Source organism: Centroberyx affinis, unplaced genomic scaffold, assembly GCF_046629955.1.
Source record: "Centroberyx affinis isolate AG114_WGS23_722 - 3 ecotype Tasmania unplaced genomic scaffold, CSIRO-AGI_Caff_v1 ptg000051l_1, whole genome shotgun sequence".
Taxonomy (NCBI): Eukaryota; Metazoa; Chordata; class Actinopteri; order Beryciformes; family Berycidae; genus Centroberyx; species Centroberyx affinis.
The window spans coordinates 39441-65862 of record NW_027278763.1 but is presented as its reverse complement, the minus strand read 5'-3'; the positions used below and the strand labels follow the sequence as shown (position 1 = coordinate 65862).

The 26422-nt window shown below is 42.7% G+C and overlaps 1 protein-coding gene across 3 annotated transcripts in view; it reads right to left on the bottom strand.

The window, feature by feature from the left end:
* The window catches only part of uvrag (UV radiation resistance associated gene), an 83300-nt gene extending 59413 nt beyond the window's left edge, over positions 1-23887 (bottom strand). For all 3 annotated transcript variants that reach the window (XM_071518686.1, XM_071518702.1, XM_071518695.1), the window contains exons 1-8: positions 23686-23887; positions 18905-19022; positions 18448-18482; positions 16475-16636; positions 15383-15457; positions 15171-15256; positions 6780-6885; positions 3181-3307 (exon numbers count right to left, since the gene is read on the bottom strand). In XM_071518686.1, the coding sequence (XP_071374787.1) occupies positions 3181-3307; positions 6780-6885; positions 15171-15256; positions 15383-15457; positions 16475-16636; positions 18448-18482; positions 18905-19022; positions 23686-23790 (814 nt within the window). In that variant the 5' untranslated portion in view covers positions 23791-23887. The remainder of the gene's footprint in view (positions 1-3180; positions 3308-6779; positions 6886-15170; positions 15257-15382; positions 15458-16474; positions 16637-18447; positions 18483-18904; positions 19023-23685) is intronic.
* Positions 23888-26422: the final 2535 nt, after the last annotated feature.

Sequence of the window (26422 nt, the reverse complement as noted above, 5' to 3'; positions counted from 1 at the left end):
TTTTCCCTCTTGAACTAGCCGAAGGTACTTTTCCTTCTGTTTCCTAATAAGCACCTGTCCATTCTGGAAAAAGGCCATGAATGGGATGCAGAGAGGGAGGGCAGCGGGTTCTTCTGGCTGTAGACTGAGTGGTGACAGGTAAAGAGGCAGAGGATTAAGGGCCATTTGTCAGGATCGCAACACAAAGAAAACTTCTACCTGAACCCTCCTTAGCACTCTCTTTCTATGTGTGAGTGTGTGTGTGTGTGTATGTGTGTGTATACGCAAACTCCATGCCAATCATTAACAACCCCATCACAGTTTGGTGGCCCAGTGTGGTGCCCTGCCCTTTGGCCAAACAGCGATCCATCAGATACCAGGTCACTTTAGAGAGCGGCTGGCCCGTTTTTAGACAAACACTACCACCAGTGCCAGTGGGACACATCAAGTCAGTACAAATGCAGGGCTTTGAAAAGCCGCTCAGGAACTAGGTCAATCGCCCAAAATAGATTGATCATAGTGGAGCTTGGTCAAAATCACCTTAGTTGGAGATCATTCCAGTATACACTAATCCATAGTTCTTGTTCTCATTCTACAGTATAAAGCCTCTTTGGATGAAATCAAGCAATCTACAGAGCTAACTATGTGATTCATTGTATAATGCGTGCATGGTGCTGCTGAGCACAGCATGACCTTTACCTACTGTTAAACTTTTTACTTATGTGGATTTACGCAAGCGCCTTGGGAAGCACATGTTCTATACGGAATAGTTGAATGAGAAACAGAGGAAGCCATCTGGATAATCCCAAATTTCTTTTCCCAAAGAAAAGAAAAACTGAGGCTGCAGTGTGATAAATGTATTGAAACTGCAATATACATACTGCATACATACTTAACTTGCGTACATGTAGTATTCATCAAATCTACATGAGTATCTTGGGTGCAAGCCTGTTTACACCTGCATATCTGTAGATGTTTATGTGTGTGTGTGTGTGTGTGTGTGTGTGTGTGTGTGTGTGTGTGTGTGTGTGTAAGCCCGCCCATCAAAGCGGTATTAAACAGTACCTAAGGCTTTTATTTCCCTATGGACAGTAGTGGGCTGGGCTGCAGTAGTAAAACACTTCCAGAGTCTCAGACATCATACGGAGCCAAGAGTTAGAGACTCCATAGAATTAACTAAATGACACCGTTGCACAAACACTGTTGCTTTAGTGGCCTGGCAAGGACCACATGAACCACAGGAATGGCTCAATATACTGTATGTATATGTGTGAATGTCTATATGTGTGTGTGCGTGTGTGTTGAGTGACTCCCAGGTTTAGACGAGGAGGGTGACAGAGGTTTCCTGTGTGTGATGGTGCTGCACTGTACACTACTGTACTCTTAAATGCACTGGGAATACACCATGCTACTAGTGAACAGAGAGTCCACCCACTGCCCACAGACAGCCTGAAATACTGGTGTTTCCCTTCAAATAAAAAGCACATGTTGAAAGAGACAATACTGTATGTGGTGTATGTAAATTTCAGGCAAATTATCAACAGCATTTCCATAATTGGATTTTGTCTTGTGAGGTGCGCGGTCACAATATGCCCCTAGTACATCAGCTTTGTAATGAGCCTGTCTTTAATTTGTCTTTTCTCTAATCAGTAACATAACAAAGGGGAAAGAAGATTGTGCAACATGAACAATTTATTTTTAATAAGCCATAATAGTGTAATAGTGGGATTCATCATAAAACTATGCTAGTTAGGCCTGTACTTTCAGTAATGTAGGTAAAGTGATGGCCCAAGGCGAAACAGATCCAGCAACAGTATTATAGCACATTGCGCTATTATTATATTATAATATTATGTTATTATAGCTAACCAAGGAGGAAATGAAAGCTCAAGTGCTGGCCTGCAACTTTAATCAAATCACCTAGCTAAGTTTATGCTGACTGACGTAGTCTTCCTTTTTATTTTTTCCTCATGGCATGCTTGCATAGCAACATCAAGCTTTCAGGCAATATGAGTTTTCAGCAAGTCTTTGATGGTGACAAGATACTTGCCACATTGTCTCTTTATTTCTTCACCTCCAACATTTTTTTTTCCTCCCAAGTGACTTGATCTTCCATCTGTAGCTTCCATCTGTGACTTTCAGAAGATGTTTAACATTCTCCATTCTCTTTACAGTTGGTGGCTGCATTGGAGCCTTGTGGTTAAGCATGGAAGGAGTGCGGGATTTGGGAGGGATTTACTGGACAATGTGTTTTTTTCACTATTAGATTAAGCCCACTTACAGATGCAGGGCTTGTGTCATGCAGCACCATTAGTGGCAACAGAGTGAACTGTGGCAGGCTTGGGTGGTAAACATTCCAATGTGATGCTAATCCAATACTAAATGCTACTCCACTCCTAGTCTCAGTGCCGTTTTACTCATACTAGGCTCTCTATTGGCAATGGTATGTCCATATTAACCCAAGCAATAATTTCGAGGTAAAAACACTAATGTAGTGCTAATGTATTGAATACATTAGTCAATAAATGCTTTTATGTGTGGCTGAAATCAAATGAGCATAATGACTTACGTATCTAAGTATTAGCTAAGAATGGAATAGAGGGGCATTATGTGCTCCTTAAGGCAGCACAACAATATTAGTACTGTGTGTGGAGATGTGACATCACCAAACATTGTACAACCACCAGACAGTGACAAGGCAACAGTAAACATGTTGCCTCCCGTGAATGATGCAGTTCCCATCTGGACCAAATCAGTACCAAATATGTCGCCTTGTGATTGTTTATTGTGTTGGACAAAAATAACTGAAGAGAAGCAATCACACAGTGGACTGCACTTTTGGAAATTTACTTGACTAACTGGATATTCAAATTTTTAACTTTGACCTGTAACTGCAGTGCCCCCCTGGGCCAATCAGTGTAATTTTGTAGACACCATAACGCATCTTTGGCGCATCATTTCCTCAAGTTTTGTCAAAATCCAATCACTGGTGTCTGAAATATTGTGTGTGATGGGACGGATGAACGAACAAACCAACACAGACCAATCCTTAGTCTCCCCCACCACTGAATTCATCATGGGGCAGAGAAGTGACATAGAAAGTGGACATAGAAAGTCCACTTAATAGAAAGGTAGTGTGGTGTGTCACAGGGGGAACTATAAAAGTGTAAGTCCACTTGTTTGTGCAGCCATTCGTTTTACCTTTCTTCTGAAGTTGTGCTCTCTCCTTCTGCCGTAGGTCTATCTCCCTGCCCAGCGCCTTCCTCTGCCGATCCAGCTCACTACGCAGCACACCAATACGCAGCTGCATGCACTCTCGCTCCTTCTTCTGCTCAGAGTGAATAGGAAAGAAGAGGGAGAGATACAGAGAAAGAAAACAGAGGAAAGATAAGAGGGGGAAAATATTTACCATTTGGTCACAGCAACTTAGGCTGTTTATTACCCTTTTGAAAAAGCCCCCCAAATTCCTATTAGTTCCCTCAAAACAAGTCATGTAATCACAGACTGATCCCATGTCGCATTGATTTAATACACATCTACTTAGCCGAACCTCGCAGTCGATACTGTAGAATATACTGTTAATAACTAATGATGAGAATAGGGAGTATGATGCGGCTATTCAAAACATCCCGATGAACCCCGAGATCAGTGTTGCTGGTGGAAAGGTTCAGAAGTGAGTTCAGGTCATGGGAATGGCTGGCTGCGAGCTTACTGGTGTGAAGCTCTCGCTGTTGCGCAAATGGCTGCTCCTGATAAGACGCGAGGATGTTGTGCTGACGGCTGGGTGTCAACCCTGGACTGAGATCCTGAGATCAGGTTATTAGCAGCAAGGGAGGAAAGAGATTTTGGACACAAAGTGGTATGCATGAATAGGGAACGCCAATAGGAGGGGAGGATGAAGGGAAGAGGAGAAGAGGGAGCACTTAAAGGTGTCAAGACGATTCAAGGTAGTTCTGAGATCAAGGATATTTAGGATCGGATATTCGGAGCCAGCGGTAACATTAGAGCCTAGATTAGAGAAGCTGGTTTATGACTGGCAGGTCGCTGGTTCGAATCCCTAGACTGGCTGGGAAAATGTGGGTGGGCAAAGTAAACGACAAACACTCTCCCCTCCCTCAACAACTACCAAAGAACCTACCTTGAACAAGGCACTTGATCCCCTACCTGCTCCAGTAGAGCTGCTCAGTGGCCAAAGGTAGAGGACTGTGGTTGTACTGGGCAGCTCCCAGGTGTAAATGTATGTAACTGTATGAATGTAAAGTGTTGCTGAAGTGTGCTCAGCCAACCTTCCCTAGATAATTAAAAGGTAAAAAAAAAAAAAACTAGGGAGGAACACAAAGACACCAACACACGTAAAACCATGACGCACACATACGCACACCGTGTGGGAGCCTGCAAACCAGTCCATCAACACCAGATGAGTCTCCGTCAGTGTCTTTATCTATCTACCCATGGCTGTTGGCTGGCGTCTCTCTCACCACATGCTCCCTGGACAGCAGCAGCATCAGAGTGCAGGTCATTAGTCAACATCTAGCCCTCTCCATAGGGTGTCCCTTTGTCAGGCTTCATGTCTCTATCTGGGACGGTGGGAGCCTGAAGCGGGCCAACCAGCTAATGAAGAACAGTACTGGGGATACGTGGGCTTGGATGGATATGGTATTGATGAAGGGGAGCGATATAGGAAGTGAACAGAAATATACAGTGAAAAATGTTGGGGAGAACAGATGAGGCAACTGCAAAACATGCAAAGAGTGTTACAAGAGGCAAAGTCAAAGGACTGCGTGGATGATGGCAAGGAGGTGTAATGGAGCTGGAGGACAGAGAGATAGAGGAATGGAGGAACGAAGAGTTGGGAGGGAGAGGGCCAGGAGTGATAACAGATTTAACCTTGTTACTCATCCTTTATTTTGGAAGTTGGGCCTGTGGCATCACACAGACACACACACACACACACACACACACACACACACACACACACACACACACACACCACCTAGATAGCGATCGCAGCCTGGATCAGAGGAAACACAGATATGCCTCTTATTGAAGTCTTCTGAGGGCTTTGTGGGGAAAACAGAGTGGGGATCAGTCGCAGGGAGAGGACTGATAGAGCCTCCATCTCTCCAATGTGTCGGACCCTGATGCTCGCATGTTAACCACCGCCGGCTTTGGCACGAACCGTGAGCCTCCTACACTTTCACCCAGCGCCAGAGTTGACAGGTAGGTCATGGCCGTTTTGTGAGTGTGTGTGTGTGTGTGTGTGAGAGAGAGAGAGAGACTGTAACCCCACCACCGTAGCCTGTCTGACTTCTGGTGAACATCAAACAGCAGTGGGTCAGCTGAGTAAATAAGCAGCAGGCGTGGGGGGACCATGTTGTAGCCCGGCAGATTAATGGCAGAGTGTGGGTGAGAGGGTGAAAGGGCCATGCGTCGGGGTTGGTGGCCTCCACTGCGTCCCCCTTTGATCCGCGCTCACTGTGAAGCGCACATAAGGATAGTACAGAGCTCTTAGTTCCCTTAGAGGAGCTACACAATGCTCCCCTCACTTCAAGCCTCCCAAGTCGCCAGGCTAGCACAAGAAGGCAAGAGGACATGGATTACATGATTTATTAGCTGATGTGAACTCTGAAAGGAGGAATGTTTCACTGAGGGGGAAATATCAGACACAAGCTCCTTTTTTTGAATGGGATCCTTTGTGGCAAATGTGTTGAGGTTGGCTGTTTTTGTGTGAAGGCTACAGAAGGCTTTAGTGGAGCTTTGATAGGTAGGGTGGAGGTCTGGGGAGGAGAACAAAGAAGAGCCATATCAAAAGCTGATGGAGAGCAGCAGCTGCGTCTGAGGAGGAGTAGCAGGGAACAAGAAGCACTGACAACACTTCACACACTCAAGACCCTCAAATTTGGTGTCTGTGTAAACAGCACATGCTAATACACAACACACACACACTCACAGACCTGCATCATCATGCATTAACACCATGTACACACACAAATATCCCATTTAAGCAGCTGCCTAAAAAAGCATTTAGGCCTATATGCACTTATCGCTAAAAGGCAAGTAATCCTGTGAACAGAAAAATGCTTTTGCCGAAGGCTAGTCTACCTGGAGGATGAAAACACCATGGTGTCACTGCCTCTGGGCTTTTATAACAACTGGAGGGAAGGGATGCTTTTGAAGTGAACGTTTACAATAAACACAATGTCAAACCTGGGATTAGCGTTCCGTTTTCACAGCTGTGCGGCTGCCAATTCCAAAAATGTTAAATATGCTTTCTTGCTTTTGCTTTGGATCCTTGTTGAGGATATGACAGGAGGTGGAAACATAAACAGCGGATTTTGGTCAAAGCATTATCATTTAGGAGCTGGGGATATAGCTCTTTCTCCGCCTTTTCTCAGTTGAGCCACCCAAACAAAAAGATATAATAGCTGCCTAAAGGGTTTATTAGATCTCACATTACATTAGAATTACATCTGGGGATCTGAGTGATACAAGATATACAATCCTAGGTATTTAGCACAATACCGTCTAAAGTAGCTACAGTATTAGTGAATAAGCCAAAGAGTCTGTTATAGCTGACCACAGTAGTTACTGTATCTCTGGTGGAAATGAATATTCTCTGAAAAAAAACCTCTGAAAAATCTGCCTCTCAATACATCTTTATATATTTTCACTATAGATTTCACAATAATATTGACTGGTCTTGAAGATAAGCAAATAAGCTGCTTAAACATTGATGATGATTTAGACTTAATAAGTTGCTGATGAGTTGAAATTCACTTTTGATGGCTGACTGTGCTCACCCGTTCTGTGCAGGTCGCCGTCGTCCTCAGTTTTTCCTCAATCTCCTTCCCAATCTTCTGCACTGTCACTTGGGTCTGCTTGATGGCTCTCTGGGCCGTGTGAAGCCTACAGGAGGAGGGGAACACAAAGTAACCATCCAGAACATTGTTTCTAACCACACAAAGGACCACAAGAACAACCCTAATGTTGAAACTAGGTTTGTAAGAGGTCACTAGATTGATTGGCTACATAAAAATGGAGCGCCAGTGTTTATTGACTACACCAGTAATTCATTTAATTTAGCTTGCATGTTTACAGTAAGTGCTTGGTGGGCACCGTCTGAGTTATTATGGCCCACATGTGGAGACTCATTGTGCATTCTGTTTGCTATCCCTCCTTGTTTCTTTTCCTGATTTACTGGGGTTAATGTGCATTGTTCTCTTCAAACTTGTAAAAGTCAATGAACAGTTTTGATATTAAACAAAGGACATAAAGGATATTGAGAACATTCCCAATGGAAAAAGCCTAAGGTTCATTAGGACTACTTTTAGTAATTTTTTATTTTTCTTAATTTTAATAACTATTATCTTCTAATCTCACCACAATATGAGATCAAATGTTGCCCTATGGACTAGAACCTATCAATCCCAGAATGTGGGGAGGCCAGCTAATGAATCAAAAGGCCAGCTAATGAATTCAGACCACAAAGATGGAGGCCTATTTCCAAATGTTTGGGTAGTCCTGCTCATGTCATTGTCCCCATTTGAAATGAGGAACAGCAACAACAGTACCGAAATGACAAGCTAACATATTATTTCAGCCATCAATCACTGGGGTGATTAACTTCTAGTATGTTTTCTTCAACTCTAGAACCCATAGAAAAGGAGAATAAATTCCCCACAATACAGCCCAAGGGATTAAAACAAACTATCAACAGACATTGATCCCACATGGTGTGGATAAGCTACAGAGGGAAGGCACACGGGGAAACTGGCAATTAGCAATCACATTGTCAGAACTGCTTGAGATCATCCACTTCTTGCTAAATTTATTGATGTTATTGAGATGACATGAAAGTTGGACGCAGCATAGTGGTTGGCCTTTCTTTCTCTGGCTTGAGGGATGAAGAATGGTTCTACTGTCTGGGTTCCCAATGGAGAGGTGGTTAGCTTTTCTTGTTAGCACATTCCCCTTTTCCATGATTCCTTATTGCACTCTCTCAAAAATGTATATTGCCATGAAGTAAATGAAATATATCAGTCTTAGAGTTCAAAAATGTTTGGACGCAACAAAACCTGCTGCCAAACCTATACATTTCTCCAAAAACTCCAGAGACTTTGTCTGTGATCAGTTCCGTAACAGAACTTTCCCCAGAACTATAAACTGTAACTGTAAATATTTCTGAACTGATCCAGACATGAACCAAACAGGTTGGCTTGATGTCAGACTTTATCCAGTTTGAATTGAGACACAAGAGTATACAAGCCACACATCAGAAGCACACTTTAAGTAGGCTGGTAAGCCACAGAATTAAGATACCTCTTCTCCTCTGTTGCCTTCTTCCCACAACTTGGTTGACAACGTGCCCTCTCCAGTTTGTGATGAAACAACTGACCCACTTAACGTGGAGTTCAGAGAAACACAGAAAATGGAAGCTGTGATTATGGCAGAGAGAAAGAGAGGACTGTGGTTTGGATCATAATGGTAGAAATAGACTTTTTACTCCACTCTGTTGTGAATAGGGTTTTGCTTAGGTATGCACTTGCTCTGAGCGTTCAAGAAATTGAGTGGGTTTAGTGTGCGAGGCTCTGTTTAACAGGCTTCCAGCTTGGTGGGGTAATTTTACAAATCCTAGGGGGCTTCCTCAGGGATTTTTTGTTATGAAACTCACATGGTCACCTCAGGATATTATTAAACCCGGCTGCCGGCCATGCCAGAAATAAATCATTTGTATGACGATGTAAATAGAGTTTGGGGGAGGAGACCTACAGGAACACCATTCTGTACTTTTCCCCCTCACTTTTTTAATCTGTCTGAGGTGACAGCGATAGCCGTTGGTGATAGTCCTTTGGAACGTCAAGGCGAAGCTGTTTTGACAGCTTCATCTGTTTAGGTGATTGCGATGGTGGAATCTGATAGGCCTCTTCCCCTAGGTGAGAGTAGTTATCTCCTCTCCCCTTTTCACGCATGTCTGCCCCCTTATCACTCCATGAGTCTGGGCCCAGGGCCTGCCCATCATGCCCTATCATAGCCTACGGATCAGAAGGAGAGAGAGAGGGAGGACAAGGCCTACCTCCATACACCCTCACTGTGGCAGTAGCACAACCGCCGGGCAGCCGTCCAGAGAACACATTCTTACAAGCCATGACAACTTTCCTTTTCCAAAGCACGAGGTAACTAACAGCTATGCCACGGGGGATTTGCAGGAAGTTATGACTGAGGGTTGCCTCTGCTTCACAAGCACTCAGCCCTTGATGTTATGTGGATAAACATCAGAAAAACAATAACATTTCTTCCTTTGACCGTGGCACTAGATCATGCAGGGGTGTCAGGTGAAACTTGTTCTCAGGTAAAAGCGCTTTTGAAACATCCAGAATAGAATTTTTGATAAACACGAAGCGTCTCATAGAAAATCCTTGTAGGCGTAGCAAAATCATAAACCATGGAAGTTTTAAATATTTTGTCAGAAATATAACGCTCAAATAAATGTGAATGGTCTTAAGTTGTTGACCTTAAAACCCTTCCAGCCTTTTAAAAACTCCTTCCAGTGGAGCTGGAGGGCAACAGACATAGCAGCCCACAAACACCCGTCTTCTGTTTTCTGTTCATTTACCTCACTGATGACCTTTAAATAAATATTTACCATGGTTTATATGCTGTGCAGTGGTCCAGCATCTGCAATCTCGCAATCAGTGCCGAGCAGGCATCAGCAAAGGCAGATGTGTCATCTGGCTTACAGAGATAAGAAAGAGAAAGACCTGGGGTCTGAAGAAGAGACCAGAGAGCAAATCCACTGTCCCTCTGGGACAAGCAGAGAGGAGCACATCAAATCGACCACATTTCATGGCCTTATATAGCAGAAGCGGTTGATTCTGAGGGTTTGAAGGAGGGGATGCCAATTCACAACGAGACAGCTCAAGTCTGCATCCATTCCATGGTGGAATGGAAGTTTTCTTCTTTCTTTCTTCCTTCCTCCTTTTTTGTTTGCACGCATTCTTCCAATTCCCTCCTCATATCACTGCAGAGCTTTTTGTTCTGACAGACCGCTTTGACACAGCTATGGAAACTTTCTGTGGATTTTTTGTGCACCACAAAGAAACGTGAGGGAAGGAGGTGCAGTCTAGCTGGTAGTATCTAGGAAAACAAATGGCTGGCAGGGAGGGAGGAAGGACATAAATAGATTTCTTTTGGCCATGTGATATGATGGATTTCATTTCTGAGATGCTCTTTTATCATGGAACAAGAGAATGAGGCACTTGTTTAGGTTCCTTGGGTCCTCTCCACCTCTGATTCCCTCCCTGCAGATATAGGTCAGACAGGCAGACACAAACATTTCACTGTCAGGCCGCAGTGATAGTTGGAGGCAGTCTGATTCTGCATACCTCAGCTGTGGAGAACTTGGGATAACACAAACATAATGTACACATGGTTCCCCCTTATCAGAACCTGGTCATCAAATCAATAAGCATATTCCAATTGGCCCAGATTTAGCAGACAAATGCACTGGCCACATTCCTTTACTCAGCTCAGCAGAGCTGGGCAAGGCAGCGTATTCTGGATGTATTGAAAACCCTGTGGCCTGGCCAGCCTTCCAGCTGTTCATCACATGCAGGCGTGCCCAATACACTTGTCAAACAAACCTGGGTCAGTGGAAACAAGCCTACGGACTGACTGTAGTGAATTAATTTTCAGCAACCATTTTTCAAACACAACAGGGTGAACAGGGCAACCAATTAGCCTATTCATAACAAGCTCAGAGACATTTTGTGACAACAAATGAGGGATAATGTCCCAGTCATATCCCTCTGCCAGGGACATAACAACCAACAAAACAGAAAAAGTGGAGACACCACAGCAGAAAAATCACAACAAACAACACCTTTAAATTCTGCCTGTGTCTCACTGGCGAGGAATGTCAACACATTCACCCACTCGCTATTCACTTCACCTCACCATTGTCTCCCTCTGCACATGGAGCGGGAGATAAGATTACTGGGCTGCAGTTTTTTTGGCAAGCCTGCATATACACTTATATTCCTCCAGGCTGATGTTTTTTGTGGGGTTCTGCTGAGATGCTGTAAGCCATGTTTACACGACAACTATGGCAGAGATGCAGGGAAGCCAAAGAGATCTTGAGAAAAGATTATTTTCTTGTCTCAAAAGGGTCATGGAGGGGTCGTGCACTCTGCGGATGATTATAGAGGTTTGCCTCCCCAGTCATGAGAGAAAGCCCCCTGCCCTTGCCTAACACGAAAAAAAGCCAAAGTGTTCCTCATGGTTACATAAGCCGCCTGGGGTAATGAGCCAAACAATAAACAATAAAAAGGCTTAGCTGCAAAACAGTGTTTTTTTTATCCAACAACATCATATAAATGTCTATTAGAAAGTTATAGCCTAGTGTCTTTGTTTAAGAAGGACAACACAGAGAGAGGGGCAGACTTAGAAGTAGGGTATAATAGGATTTCAGATGTGGGAGAAATGAACCCTAGATCAACAAGCTGACATAACGAAAGACAGCGCTGCTAGGCATGCTGCAAAGATGTTGTAATGTAGGAGGTAGAATGAAAGACAGTAGAAGAGACAGAGAGAGCAAGAGAGAGATGAACAGACAGAGACAGAATGAACGATCAAAGGAAGGAACAAGCTGGAAAAAATTCAGAAGTCTGAGGTGTCTGCCTTGGCAGACAGGTGTCTGAAATACTTTTTCTAAATTCATAAAAAAAAGTGAAATGTGTAAAATGAGTAAAAACAAAGGAATCTACAGTTTTTTGGGGGGGAAAGGAAGACCAAATATTGTGGTCGGGCCCAAAGCTTCAATAATAGCCCCTGGACCACCTCTTAAAATGCTCAATATGGGGCTGCTTTGATACTGCTGGAGTCCACTCTAGAGGTGTGAAACCAAAACAAGAGCATCCACATCCATAGCTCGATGGCGATTTAAAGCTTAGGCAGTCAAGTTTATTTTCTGTAGTCGTGTTGTTGCTGGTTGAGACCCAGGGGTCAGCGCTAGACTCCGCTCCAGCTGGCCCGTTAAACTGGCTCACTTAATGCAAGACCACAACAGTATCCCGTGGATGAGGAGCACGGCCGCAGCACCCAACCAGCACGTGAGCAGACCTCTGGGGCTTTGGGCTACTACAGGAAAGCATTATCACCTCCACAGCCCCCGGGGCAGGAGAGACGCCCCTCAGAGCTTCACCATCACAGAGCACTGCCTCTGTTGACCCATAGATGGATATTCTACATAGGAGCATACACAAGCAAATCAGGAAATGCAGGCAACACATGGCTTTAATTGTGGAAAAGAGAAAGTTTCCCTTTTGTGCTCCAGGAGTTTCGCATAGGCTACATCTGCAATGTCACAGTTGTGAACGAACTTGTGTTCTCGAAATTATGTTTACAGTTTGTTCTATGGATCGCTGTTACAATAGGCCTCAACTTTACTCAGCCAGCACATACAATGTCTTTATTGCCATTATAAACATTTGTCAGTGTCATACAGTAAGTACATGATTCCCTTTTGCTTCAGTCAGATATGAGTGAGGATCCAGGGGCCACTCAAGTACATCCACTTACAGAGCACTTGAATCCGACATTCAAGAACACATTAAACCATCGAAAAAAAGAAAAAAAGAACTAGGCCTCCAACCAAGATAAACTGGAAGCAGACTGAGACTCGCAGACAAGTCAAAGACTTGACAGCAAACCGCTCTACCGGTCTTCCAGCTTCTCAGTTTTGTCAATATCCAACCAGTTAGTCAGTCAGTCAGTCTGCTGACAGCAAGCCGAAGCTCCTGCTAATCCTATCAGGTATTCCTTCCCCTCTTGCTCCTCACACTTAATCAAGCCTTCGCCTAGTAAGAGAGGAGAGTGCACTTGGGAAGTTGAAGAATATCTGAGCCCGGATCAATAGTACAAAAAAAAAAAAAAGATTTCCTCAAACAGCTGGATCATCTTCGTCATTGTCTTCTTGGCTTCCCCTTCTCCCCCTGGAGAGACCCAGCTCTGTATAGGATGTGGCTCACCCTCTATCCAAGCCTGGAAATCTCTCTGGGAGAGACAAGAGTTTGCTGATTGATGATCTGTACTCTCTCTCTTCATCTCTCCATCCGAGCCTTGTCATGTTTGCTAGCCTCACATCTAAGCCAGGCAAAAAAGCAGACAGTGAATTTGCTGACAAATTGCCATCATTAATCAAGATCCCACTGTGTTCTTAGAAAGGGGGCTCCCATCCATTCCTGTTATAGAGGCTTTGGACTGGGCCAAGGTAGAGTGGGAGAGAGTTGGGTGAGAATATCTAAGACTGTGAATGTCCTCTGTGGCCACACATCACTGTTCCCGATGAGAGAAAAGTCTGCTCCAAATTCTCTGGAAGAGGTACAATAAGATTTGAATTCCACCGAAGGAGAAACACTATTTGCGCCCCACTAAATGATGGAAGAGTCAAAGCATGCCGGAGCGCCAGACACATATAAATGGAGATGCTATAGATCATTTATCAGTGCATGCAACCCAGGCAGGTGAGCTAATAACAAAAGCAGAGACTTCCACTCCGAGCACGGTAGTTCTGCGAGCTGCACTCCAGTCGAGTGCTTCAGGAAGTTAATGCACTTAGAAAATGTCCGTGCTCTGCAGGTCCGAGACTGAACGGTATATATGGCCATGTACCACGGGGGGTGGGAGGATAATCCCGGTTGGAGCGTACAGTATCTGATGAATCATTCTACAGTACATGATCATAAACCATGATCATATGAGCGCACGGAGCCAAGGCACAACCCTGAGCAGAGAGAGAGAGAGAGAGAGAGAGAGAGAGAGAGAGAGAGAGAGAAGGAGATGAGAGAGGGATAGAGATAGAGAGAGCTGCAGGCAGAGGAGTCTGAGGTAAGAGGGGGATCAATGGAACTGCCTTAAATTCCACAGAGTCCCATCGGGGTGTGGAAGAGGATGGGGGAGAAGGCTGCAATAATGGAAGAAGCAAGAGCAGAGGTCATAAAAGCTATACGATTCAAACTGGGCTGTCCCTCCTGTGAGCTGCAGGGAGGCAATGGTCTCCTTTGCCATAAACTGTAAACCATAAACATCGCTAGATGAGGGAGCGCTGTTAAAGTACGGCCGTGTTTGGCCCGGCTCTTTTTTCTTGAGACTGCAAAGAACTGTGACGCACATCAGGAACAGATTTCTTTATTCCCCGTTTGATTCTTATGGAAGGAAAGTGTTAGTGGAGGCCTTCGTACCGCTTCTAATGACACAATCCTCATCCTATCTTGGGACTTCTGCTCTGAAATTCCCAGTTATACATTTATTTAGACATAATTGGGTGCAGTTAAGTTGTAATGTGACGAGGCTCTGGTTAACTGTGTGTTTCCCTTGGGGAAAGCCCTGGTGATGCAGTAAGTAGTGTTTACATTCTACCACATTCAAATATAGAACAACCAGCCTATGTTTGTCAACAGATGCCAGCAGCAACTAAATGCCATCTGAACTTCTTAATTTCTGAACCAAGGTTCTCCTCTCAACCAACGACTTTACTCAGCAACACTCTGTCTCCTCCTTGTGGTATGAATTTGAATCAAAAGTTCTTCATAGTTAACATCATCAAACCCATTCATTCTAATGGAATTTAACCATCCCAACTCTGAAGCTGGCCAGTGATGACAAGGTGCCTTTATTTGACTAACTGGATTAAAAGGTCCCATATGTATGTCCCTTCATGTCCAAGAAATACACTGTAGACTGTATTCTTGGCAGCTCCAACTAAAATAGGAGGCCAACACAGATTCCCTGATAAGTGGTCTAGATGTTGGTTTTCCTGTGGCACCATCTGGTGGTGAACCTGGGTAAAATACTCAAGACAGACTGCAACAGTCACACACGTAACAGCAGGATGTCTAATCATATGACCAAGAACACAGAAAAACTGGAAAATCTATTAGAATGAAGGCTGGTTGGGTGTATCCTGAAAAAAAATACATTCCTTGTAAATAGATGAAATCCATAACCCATGAAAGGAGACTCTACTGACAGAGAACATATACTTGTAAAAAAAAAAACAACATAAACAAAAAAAACAGTACAATGCAAAAGAAATGTAGAAAAGGCTGCTGTACTGTAGAGATATAAATTTGAGGAAAGTGAAGTCCTCATGATATTACTGTAGGTTTAATACTGCAGTGTGGCAGCAGTCTTACCTGAGCAAAGAGAAGACACTGTAGGAGTTCCTGACTGAACTCTGGTCAACTTGAAGCAGACTGTTCTTCTTTCTTTCCGATTGGTCCTGCAACAGCCACATGTCAGCGTTTCAATCCAAAAACCAAATAAATTGTCCAAATAAAGCTAATTTGATTAGTATTTGGTATTCCATTATGGAGAGGAGGCCATGGAAAATGGACAAAGGCTGTACCTTATGATCAAAGTCAGCTGCATAGTAGCCATCATTCAATCCAAATATGATCTCATTTGGACTCCTGGAGCGAATCTGCGGACAAAGCAAAGCATTGGAGTCTCATTGTGGAGCTTGAGAAAGACAAAAACAAAGGAGAGCACGCATCTGGGTCTGTGTGCGACTCTGCTGTCTGCGTACTAGCTTTGAAAACAAGTACAGATTCTGTACAGTCCCATCACCGCACATTCATGGCAACAACATATGCAGTAGATGTTTTTGAATATAAGAAGAGCATTGTGGGAGAAAATTTGCAGCTAATGTGTGAAGACTCATAAAGTTAGATTTTCAGAAACTTTTAATTTCTTTGAATAATTAGATACTCCAGTGCACACCATGATTTGTAGAAAATGATTTTCTACAGTGGTTTTCAAAATGGGGTCCAAGGATCCACAGCAGTACTTGAGGGAGTTCCAGAAGATGAGGACAGTTTCACTATAATTTAATTCACTTGAAATGATCCAAATTAGAGCATGTATAAGAATGACAACTGTATTTATAGGTTTTACTCACTATTATCTCCTCACATACAGTGTCTAGTTATACAATTCAATATTAAATTAACAACAAAAAAAATCTCCATATGGGGGTTTCTGGGACAAAGTCTTATCGAACGGGGGTCCTTGGCTTAATGTTTATCTATATTTGAATCCATGACATGCTGTACACAAACTCCCACTCTGCCCTGCTGTACACTGTGACAAAGGTTCACAGCGCTCCTGACTGACCTGAATCTGCCTCTTGATGACCACGGTGCCAAAGTGGTAAAAGGAGAGCACATGCTACATTTCAGACATGTTTTACCATCTTAGATAGTACAAATTAGATCAGTATTAGATCACCTTTGACACACTACACATTCTTTTATATCAACACGCAGTGACTTTAATCTCAGAATTCTGACTTTAAGAACTCAAATACATTTTTCACATGTGGCCCTAATCCTCTTCCGTACATTGCACAAGTGCCATAAGGTTTGTTATTATAATTTTCGTGTGTGTGTGTGTGTGTGTGTGTGTGTGTGTGCGTGTGTGTGTGCATGTGTGTGCTGACCTGCTGCCCTGTGTATCTGAGGCCGTCCAGATTGACCCTCCATTCTATGAGGAGCTGGTACTGTTCCCCCTGTCCTCCCCAGATCCTCACCACGAAGCAGGACACCGAGGTGTCCAGGAGGTCCGGCAGCATGCCGAAGTCCAGGCTCCGCCAAGTTGGATTCTAACACACACACATGCAGGTAAAGATCAGCAATGACTGAGAATAAACAGTAAAGTTATAGCAATACTAGATTAATATGTGACATAACAACTGATCAGCTCATCAAATAATTTATTAAACTTAATAATAATCTGACATATTTAGATTTTTGCAGAAGCACAGTCTCACTTTACAGTCTCACTCTCACTGCAAAAGGGAATTCAGCCCTCTTACACAAAAAATCCCTTTAAACATGGATCCTGTCATTCAACTATTGTTTACATCAGACAAACAAAGGCAACTGCTGACACGCCTCACATCAATGCCCAGAGGGTGCAGAGCTACAAGATATTCACAAAATATTATACTGCTTTTGCTGATTGTTGCAATGAACAGCAATACGGGTGAGAAAAATCATCAGTTGCTAAGGGTTTACTCAAGTTTGAATATTATGAAATACTTCCCCCAATATGAGGCCTGGGATCCTGCACAGCAGCAGAATGACTTGCTCAGGAAGCTCACTAAAAACACTTTGCCTCTGATACTCAGCCTTTGGCAATTTAGAAACTGCAACAGCCAGTGTCACGATTTTGACTATTTTTCTATTAATTGTGCAGCCCTACAGTAAGTATAACATTGATGCACCAACCATTCTAGTTACATATTATACACTAACTCTTCAAGACCAATCACTGCGTTCTCTGTCCCTGAACTCCCTGGCTGATGACATTGATTGTCCAAAGTAGCCATTCCCATCATTCAATTATGGACCATTTCCCTCCACCAGAAAGAAATGCTATCTCTTTATCTTTGGATCGCTTTCAATGTCAGGCAGGAGAGGAATGTCAAAAGCAGAAGTAGAAACCGAATGGGTGGGGGGGCGTGCAGTGGCAGCAAGAGAGGCAAAACAGAACTAGTGAGAGTCAGTAGAGGAAGCAGAAGGAGAGAGCGGTTAGAATAAAAACAGGAAGACCGACAGGAAACGTCTCCTTCGATGACTGATAACAGAAAAGAAGAACGCTGGGGAGCCAAGGTCAATAGGGATGCTAACATCAACAGAACTGAGTCGGACTGAGAGATGACAGGAGTCATGACTCTGATCTGCAGTGCATTATACAGTCGGTGTGCTATGACAGAGGGTAATGAACGGTACGCTAGGAAAAAAGCTTAGGTCAGCTCATGACTCAGCAGTTAGCCTGGTAGTAATGGTCTGCTATCCTTGGCTGTTGCCGTAGCGCAGGCTTGGTGCAGAGCAACAGCTGCTAGTACAATGCAAGGTGAGCAAGATGTACCAACTCTAATCCAAAATAGGGAGGAAAACACCATGTAAATAAGAATAGGAACTGCCAAAATCACATTGTAATATACAGCTGGGTCACATAGATAATAGACTATTGTTTACAGACAAAGAGAGAGAAGGCCATGAATGGGAGTAGGACATATATTTAATTCTTGTTGATGAAAGCCTGACATTCCCACTTTGTTCATAGAGGCACTGCTTCCCAGCACATGTGTCACTGCAATTTACAGTCTGAAAATGTGATTAATGAAATGACAGAAGTCCAAAGGTGGTTAAAAGTGTGTGACCGATAGGTAGGCACCTGGCATGAATACCAGCCTGAGCATGGGTGAAGTACAGGAAGCTTGCCTTCCTTCTGCATGGCACTGCAGATCATGACCATGGCTCTCTCACACTTCCAGTCACTCCAGGACTAGAACGTTTGTGTACACACACAAACACACACTCCACCAGCAGGCCGCAAGCAATGACAATGTCCTGAACCTATCCCAGGTCTGAAGAGTTTAAATACTTTTCCAACAATTACACTCACCAGTGAGTCTCGTATGACTTCGCTCTTGTAAAAGTCTGAAAAGACATGAAGGAAAGCAGGTTAAAATAAAGTATACATGTTGTTATTCTTCAATTGCCACAGCCTAAACTCTTCCATTTTGCGTGAAATACACTCAATTAGTCAAGCATCACAAGCTATATCATGGCAATCTGAGCAATTTGTGTTTTCACACCACGTCATGATAACCTTGACTATTTCTACCAAGCAGCAGCTACTGTAGTTCATACAGAATAGAAAGCACTCCTTCTTGGAGGGTGAAACATGGTGCAGAGAAATGAAAACATGCATCATAAAAGTCCTTGTGTCAGTTTTTAAAATCTACAACTACTACATGTGAATCTGAAGGAGCAGAGATGGACGCAGAGTAATGCTTCCAACATATGGGGTGGGGGGGGGGAGTTTTGTTTGTTTTTTTTGGGGGGGGGTTAATACTCACCTCTAGATATGCGGTCTTCTATACAGAGGTGGAGGGTGAAGTACGTGTCCAGCAGCGGGGAACCATTCTTGTTGACAATGTTTCTGGCCGCAATGCTCCGGAGATGACGCAATCGTCTCTGGCAGAGAAAAACAAGACAAAAGAGATGCAGAGAGAGTGAGGATGATGTGAATGTGACGAAGAGGGACGGAGAGATTGAGAACAGATAATAGATAGACATCAGGGCTGTCACATTCAGTTTTATTCCGACCTTGTCATGCTCTTTGGATGTAGACTTAATATCTACATATACACTCACCGAGCACTTTATTAGGAACACCTGTACACCCGCTTATTCATGCAATTATCCATTCAGCCAATCATGTGGCAGCAGTGCAATGCATAAGATCATGCAGATACAGGTCAGCAGCTTCAGTTAATGTTCACATCAAACATCAGAATGGGGAAAAAATGTGATCTCAGTGACTTTGACCGTGGCATGGTTGTTGGTGCCAGACGGGCTGCTTTGAGTATTTCTGAAACTGCTGATCTCCTGGGATTTTCACGCAGTCTCTAGAGTTTACACTGAATGGTGCGAAAAACAAAAAACATCCAGTGAGCGGCAGTTCTGCGGACGGAAACGCCTTGTTGATGAGTGAGGTCAGAGAAGAATGAGCAGACTGGTTGGAGCTGACAGAAAGGCTACGGTAACTCAAATAACCTCTTTACAACTGTGGTGAGCAGAAAAGCATCTCAGAATGCAACACGTCCAACCTTGAGGTGGATGTCACTTTGGTAGCCGGTTGACACTGAGCTGAAAGCTGATACCTACCCAGTAGCAGTAAGGTGTTCCTAATAAAGTGCTCAGTGAGTGTGTATATATGTATATATAAATATATATACATATACATATATATACATATATATATATATATACACGGGGTGGCGTAGTGAGTAGACTGTCCTTCAACCACAGTCATATCATATTATTTATATATAAATAGCATAGATATTACAATATTAATATAGATATACCCAGTACAATAGCTAGGCTATTTCTTGTGCACAGAGTCAATACCAACAGTGATGCTTAGCCTGCTAGAGGTCAGTATTTCAAATAACAAAGGCATGACGATTTAAGCAGCCAGTTAACTCGACAGACAAGGTCAGTCATGATAGTCAGGCAGTCACATGTGACCTGTATCAACAATTTTCAACACTTAATGATTTATGACAGCGTTCACATTTGCAATGAACCAACCACAGAAATGCAGACCATTTATAATCATGTGACTTTCCTCTCAAAACTCCAGGCATAAGTCAGTCTATCAGCTAAGCCCCGAGCCAGCACACCAGTGATGCAAGACAATAAGTCTTTGCACAGTGCTTTCCAAGCTATAAAACCCCATGATTTATCAATAAATGTGTGTTCCAATACACCAACAAGGACACTTCACAGCAACATTGTTTGGATATTAATCCAAGGACCGTGCTTCCAAACACGTCCATACAGAAGATGGATTCTGTATGCACAGACATTTCCAAGAGAATAACTTGGAACAGAGGACACTTTGGCTTTAACATGAAAACAAATAATGCCAGAGAATAATGTGAACAGAAACAGAGGAGATATATAGCAGCCATTTAGCAAGTTCCCCCTTCAGGGCAGAACCGTCAATGCAGCACAACTTCTACAGCTCTCGTCACTGGAGCAGCAGGCCCGGCCTCCCCTCCATGCCGCCATACTGGGGCTAAATCTGAGTCATGGGATTCCCTATAAGATTAAGCGCCTTGCAAACAAAACACCGTTTGTCCCATGAGGGGCTTTTTGGCCCCTCAAAAATGTCAGTGGCCATTTCTGAATGGGCTAATATGGACCACATGCAGAGAGGAAAGGCTGTGAGTATACTAGTATGAAGCTGTTGTGGTGTGTTGGGCTTTCCAAAATAGAACCAATATCAGAGCTCTTGTTGCAAAGTATTGTGGATTTTCTACAAACTCAGACAAAGGTCAAAGGTCACTCTGGAGTACAATTTATGCCATGATCAAAAAGGCCCAACGGTGGTATGTGACAAAGTGATTAGCTGGTCACAATTCTGACCAAGCCTATTGTTGAACAGCCACAATACAACTGAACACACGGAAACTAAACCGGACTAGCTTGAGAGCAAAGCACTGTGGCAGTTAATGGAGTGGAGCCTATTTTACAGTTAGAGGATTTCTCTCTAAATCACTTGAGTAGACCTACCATGAAAATCCACCCCGAAATAGAATTCACATATGATATTCCTATAATCCTGGACAGTTTAGTCTAGATTCATGTAGTACATAGCCAGGCCTCTCCCAAAACTCCTGGTCTCTGATATTAACAATTTTCCCTCCCAGGAGCTACTCCCTTAACAATGGATACCAGATTATTGGATACTGTGACAGTAACAAGGGTCATTTGGGGGGGAAACATAAACCCCAGTCAGTCCACAAAGTCAATCTTCCATTTATTGTCAAATGAGATAGTAACAAAGATGAGTCTATCTCTTTGAATTTGAGTTCATCATGATTACAAATACTGATCGACCTAGCAGGATTTTTGCAGCACAGAAAATTTGAGGGCTTTAGCGACTTCTTACCTGCCTTAGGGAAAATGACCAAACAAGTAATAATTGAGACCTTAATTCTACTTGCTCTTTTTGGTGACATAACAGAAATCCAATGAGAAATCATAAAAAAGGCAACAATTCTATTATGATAGAATTAATTAATTGAATTAATTAAAGTCTCATAATTATGTGTTAACTGGAGCCTATTTTCACGTTTAGTGCCCCTCTATTACTGTTTGAGATATTAAAATACACACACACTCACAAACAGCCTCCCTCTACTGTGAGATTCTTGATACTTGTAGTACTGCAGCTTTGAGTCATGGCTTCAAGATTTTTTTTTTATGAACAATCACTGTTTTCAGATCAAGTATGTGCAGAATTCACAGGCCCTCAGTGCAAAAGCTTCAACATTAATTCATCTCCTCTGGGTTTGGTGCTTTCTTTCTGAAGGTGCATTGTCTGTTTCCCTCTGAGCCTTGTTAACTACCATGGTACCTGGGCCGCTGGGACAGTAGAGCAATGCTGCTGGGATGTTGTTTATTACAGGTTAATACGGTGCTAACCTGTCAGTGGAGGGTCTAGAGGAGATCTTGTTTCGAGGGCAGTGGCAAGGTGCACAGTGAATAAAATGTGGAAATATATTTTTACATTTACATTTTAGGTATTTAGCTGATGCTCTTATGCACAGTAACTTACAACGAGTGCAGCAGTAGAATAAGCTTCAGTTCTAATATCACCGAAAATTACAAACAACCAATAGTTAGGAGTGCAAAGGTCAGGGTCTCAGTGCCCTTACAATAAGAGCTAAAGGCAAAGGAGACAGAGATAGAGATTAAGTAGAATGAGTATAGAAGGGAAATCATTCAGAGATGTTTTCAGTTATTGCTACAATTATGCTAATTACAATAAATTCAACAAGCATTCTCCAAATTTCTGACATTCACTTTAATGGTGTGAAAATGTACTAATTAGCCTATTTTTAGCCTAAATACAGATGAAAGGTAAGTTAAGTTTGATTATTGTACTGAGCTGTTGAAAGGGGGTTGAATTGACACTCAGCCTAACCATTTTATCTAAATGTCCATACTGCAATAATCCAAGTTCATGAGGTTACTGACAGCAGTATTATTACAGTTGTTGGATTTACTTATGAAATATTATATCACCATATTAAACCACCTTGTTACCACCTTAAACCTTTTGGCGCAGGAACAAACCCTAACCAAAGATGAGAATTCAACCAAATTTACACACGTTTATAATGGAAGTTATGAAATCGTTCAATACCTACTTTGAGATAGAAATGTGGCAAAACAGGTTTAACAGCTCAACCATTACATAGATATATAGATGTCTGATTCATTATTTGGATGTTTGATGCAAATCGGATGTTGGGTCCTAAAGTTGCAGGATATTATCCTAACCAATGAAGATGTCCAACATGAGTGCAAACAATTATCCTTTCTTTCACAGAAAGTCCTATCAACTACATAATATGACAGAGATGTTTGTCTGTATTTATAAGTGCCATTTCAGAGCCATCGGGGTGATTGCGGTCACAGTCTTGGCTTGTTTAGTTAGTTGACTTAACACATGCGTCCTACATGAATGGATTATGTCAACTGATTCTTCATGTGATTTCTAAATGAATGAATGAAAGATTATGACATTTTTCGGCACTTCTGATTTAGGGTCAATCTGTCTAGCATAAATGGTTTTTTTTACTTATCTATACGGCTGTCAACGGACGATAAAAAGGCTGTCAATTTGGACTGCAACGTTTTCCTGCAGCTGAGCTGTCACCTGAGTGCTGACTGAACTAAGTTACCATTAGCAGTAGCATTACTAGCTTCATTCACAATTCTACACATAAAATGATAAACACTTTCAAAATAGGGCAACGTGCAGACGAGACCGGGCTCTAAAAATGACCAACATAAACCTAACTAGTTGTTTGTGCGTGTGGAGTGTCAGTCCAGGTCCAATTATTCCAGTAAGCTAGCTAACAGTTAGCTAGCTACAGTAGCCAACTAGCTTAGCTTACTGTAGTTAGCCTGGCAGGCCTGTTGTGTTTCTCCAGGCAGCAGTTTAATAACACGTTGTAAATTAATAAATAACACACTAAAGCGGCCCAGTGTACGTTTTCCTGAGTTCATCTGCAAACAGTCAGTGCAACCATGAACTCAGAAACACTGTATTTACCTGCTGGGATGTGAGCTCTACATGTAAAGCTCGGGAGGATGAGGTTCCAGAGTTGGTGACAGAGGCGGCGGGGATGGCGAGATCCCGACCGGTGATGGAGTTCATCCTCCTATCGGCACCTAGCGGGTCCGCCTCATTCAACAAAACATCCCATCCTCGGCATCTAAGATACTCGGTTAAAGTTTATGATGCTCCGGCCATCGACAAGAATCGTGTAGACGTGAATGTTTATGCAAGCAAAGCGCTGTAGTAGCTGTCAGCTAGCCAAGGGGACATAAACAAAGTAGAGGCTATTTGCTACTTGGTTCGGAAATCCGTCTCCAGTTGGGAGGCGCGGCTGCTAGATTGCTGATTGGTTCAAAAGGACGTCAATCACGTAAAGGCGGTACCTAGTGTGAAATACGCGTGTTACGATTGGTCGATTTGTCTGTTCATCTTCAATGAAGGGGCGGGGTTTGGTAAAATCTGTCAAAGCTGCTGAATATGAGGAAGTTGCACGGCGCAGCGTGACCTGCAGGTGACAGAGATACAGTACTGTGATATCTATCCGTCTTCAGTAGTACAAAAAGTGACCATCATGAAGTAAAACTAATATTTAACCCTCTATCTCAGGGGTTCTCAAGCGTTATGTCACAGACCCCCAAATAGACACGCATTTGGCCATGGACCCCGATTTGGTAAAAGGGGTAGGTGGGGAGATAATAGTGGTGAGAGTGAAACCTGTGATTATAATAGTCAGTCCTACACAGTCACATTCCCTAATTCGAATAATTTCTCATCACTTAGATTACAGTGAAATTAAAGTATTCCTCATTTTGCCAGGGACACCCCTCAAAGACCCCTGGGGGTCCCTGGATCCCACATTAAGAACCTCTATCTGACCAATAGTACTCTATGATAGGAATGATTTGGCATACGTAAACCTGACTTAATCCTGTTGAAGGAAACCAAGCAGGATACAGAATATGAAGCAAGCACCAGGGGGCAGCAACGGCCGCAGAAAGAGTTGCATTCTCACAGTTGAGGTCACTGGACTTTACAAAAAGTAAACTATTGACTGATTTCTGTCCTTAGAAGTGCTCCGTGTCTCACGTGTATCTGAACTACATGAGTTTGTAAGTGACCAGTCAGTTCACAACATAAGCTTTGTAAAAAAAAAAAAAAAAAAAAAAAAAACATAATGTGATGCTCAGATTGTCTTAAACTTCTTTAGAGTGAACATGTTCCTTACTTTCTCAATCTGCTGTCAATATTGTTAAATAATCTTGTAAATTATACTTTCTTGAATAATTTTGGAGGATCTTACAATGGCCTCACAGTTGTCATAATTCAATGATGAATGTTTTTGTTAAGTAAATAATAAAAAAAAAAGATGTAGCATTAGAAATATCCAAGTGTGATGTGTGAAAAGTATTGAAAGACAAGACACACACGTCTCCTTCTGAAAACATACAAAAGTTTAATTTAAATATTGGCAGACAGGTGATGCCATTGGTCATACAGAAAGGCCTCGTTGTGTTTATTGCTTGCAAATGTATTGCACAGGGATTAGAGACTGATGTACATTGCTCTTTGCAAGAAGTCACAATGGTGAAGCCAGAGGAAATTACTTTTCAAATGACACTTCTATTAGTTACCAATCTTCACATGGCACTAGTTTACATATTCTGATGATTCCCAGGGTTTGTCCTTTACACCCCCATACTCTTAATATACGTATATACACACACACTAGTGACACCGTCAAAAAAAAAATAAGGCATTATCCTATGTGAGCCCTTTCTTATCAATTTTTATCTCATCCATCGCATGGCTACAAAGAGAACCACTGCACCCCGAAATCATCAAATATCAGGATTTTCACCTACAAAATCACTTTCTCTCCTTGAACTGAAGTTCACAACTTTTCAAAAGACCTGAAGATACAAGACAACAGTTTTGGCTGCATAGTCAAAAACGTACCCATCTAGACCTGGTCACCAGTAGGACAAGAAAGGAAAAATCAAGCTAAGCAGCACAGGAACTGTCTTGGGGAATTCTCGTATCAAAGACAATTTTCTTTAGACAAAAACCTCAAAAGGTAATCACCAATACAAAAAGTGCATCAGTAATATTCATTGAGGGGAAAGGCATTAGAATCGGCCATTTCCTCTCTACAGAATACAATTAATACTTTGTGGCATCATACAATTACAGGTACACATGCATGGCACATTCACAATATGAATCCGTCCCATAGAATTCCTTCACTTTCAGCTTTCATTGGACTATGTACATGCGTGGGGGCAACTTCTGCTCTTTGGCTCAATCAACTTTTGGGACTATTTGCCCAATAGTGAAGTGGTAGTTTCCAGTTGCATTGTTTGTGCATTTTACATAAAACAGGATCTCAAGACCTTAGGGAGAATTATATGAATGCGAAGGTGAAAGAAAACCTTGGCACTGCTTGAATGTTCTGCATGTTACCTTGTAGCTCCATCTAGTGGAACTTATCCCCCATTACATTGATAAGACGGTCCAAACTTCACGCCTTGATCTCTTGTGAAAATGTAAACAACAACAGCAAAGGCATATTTTTTGGTGAGGGGCCCTTAATGTCAGTGTAACCGAGACTGATTAACTTTGTCATTGAAAGGGACAACGGCAGGGAGACGGGTCATTGGGTCAGGGCCAACGTTTCTTCAAACCTGCCATTTTCCAGATGAAGGAACTATGCTTGTGTGTGGGACAATGCAGA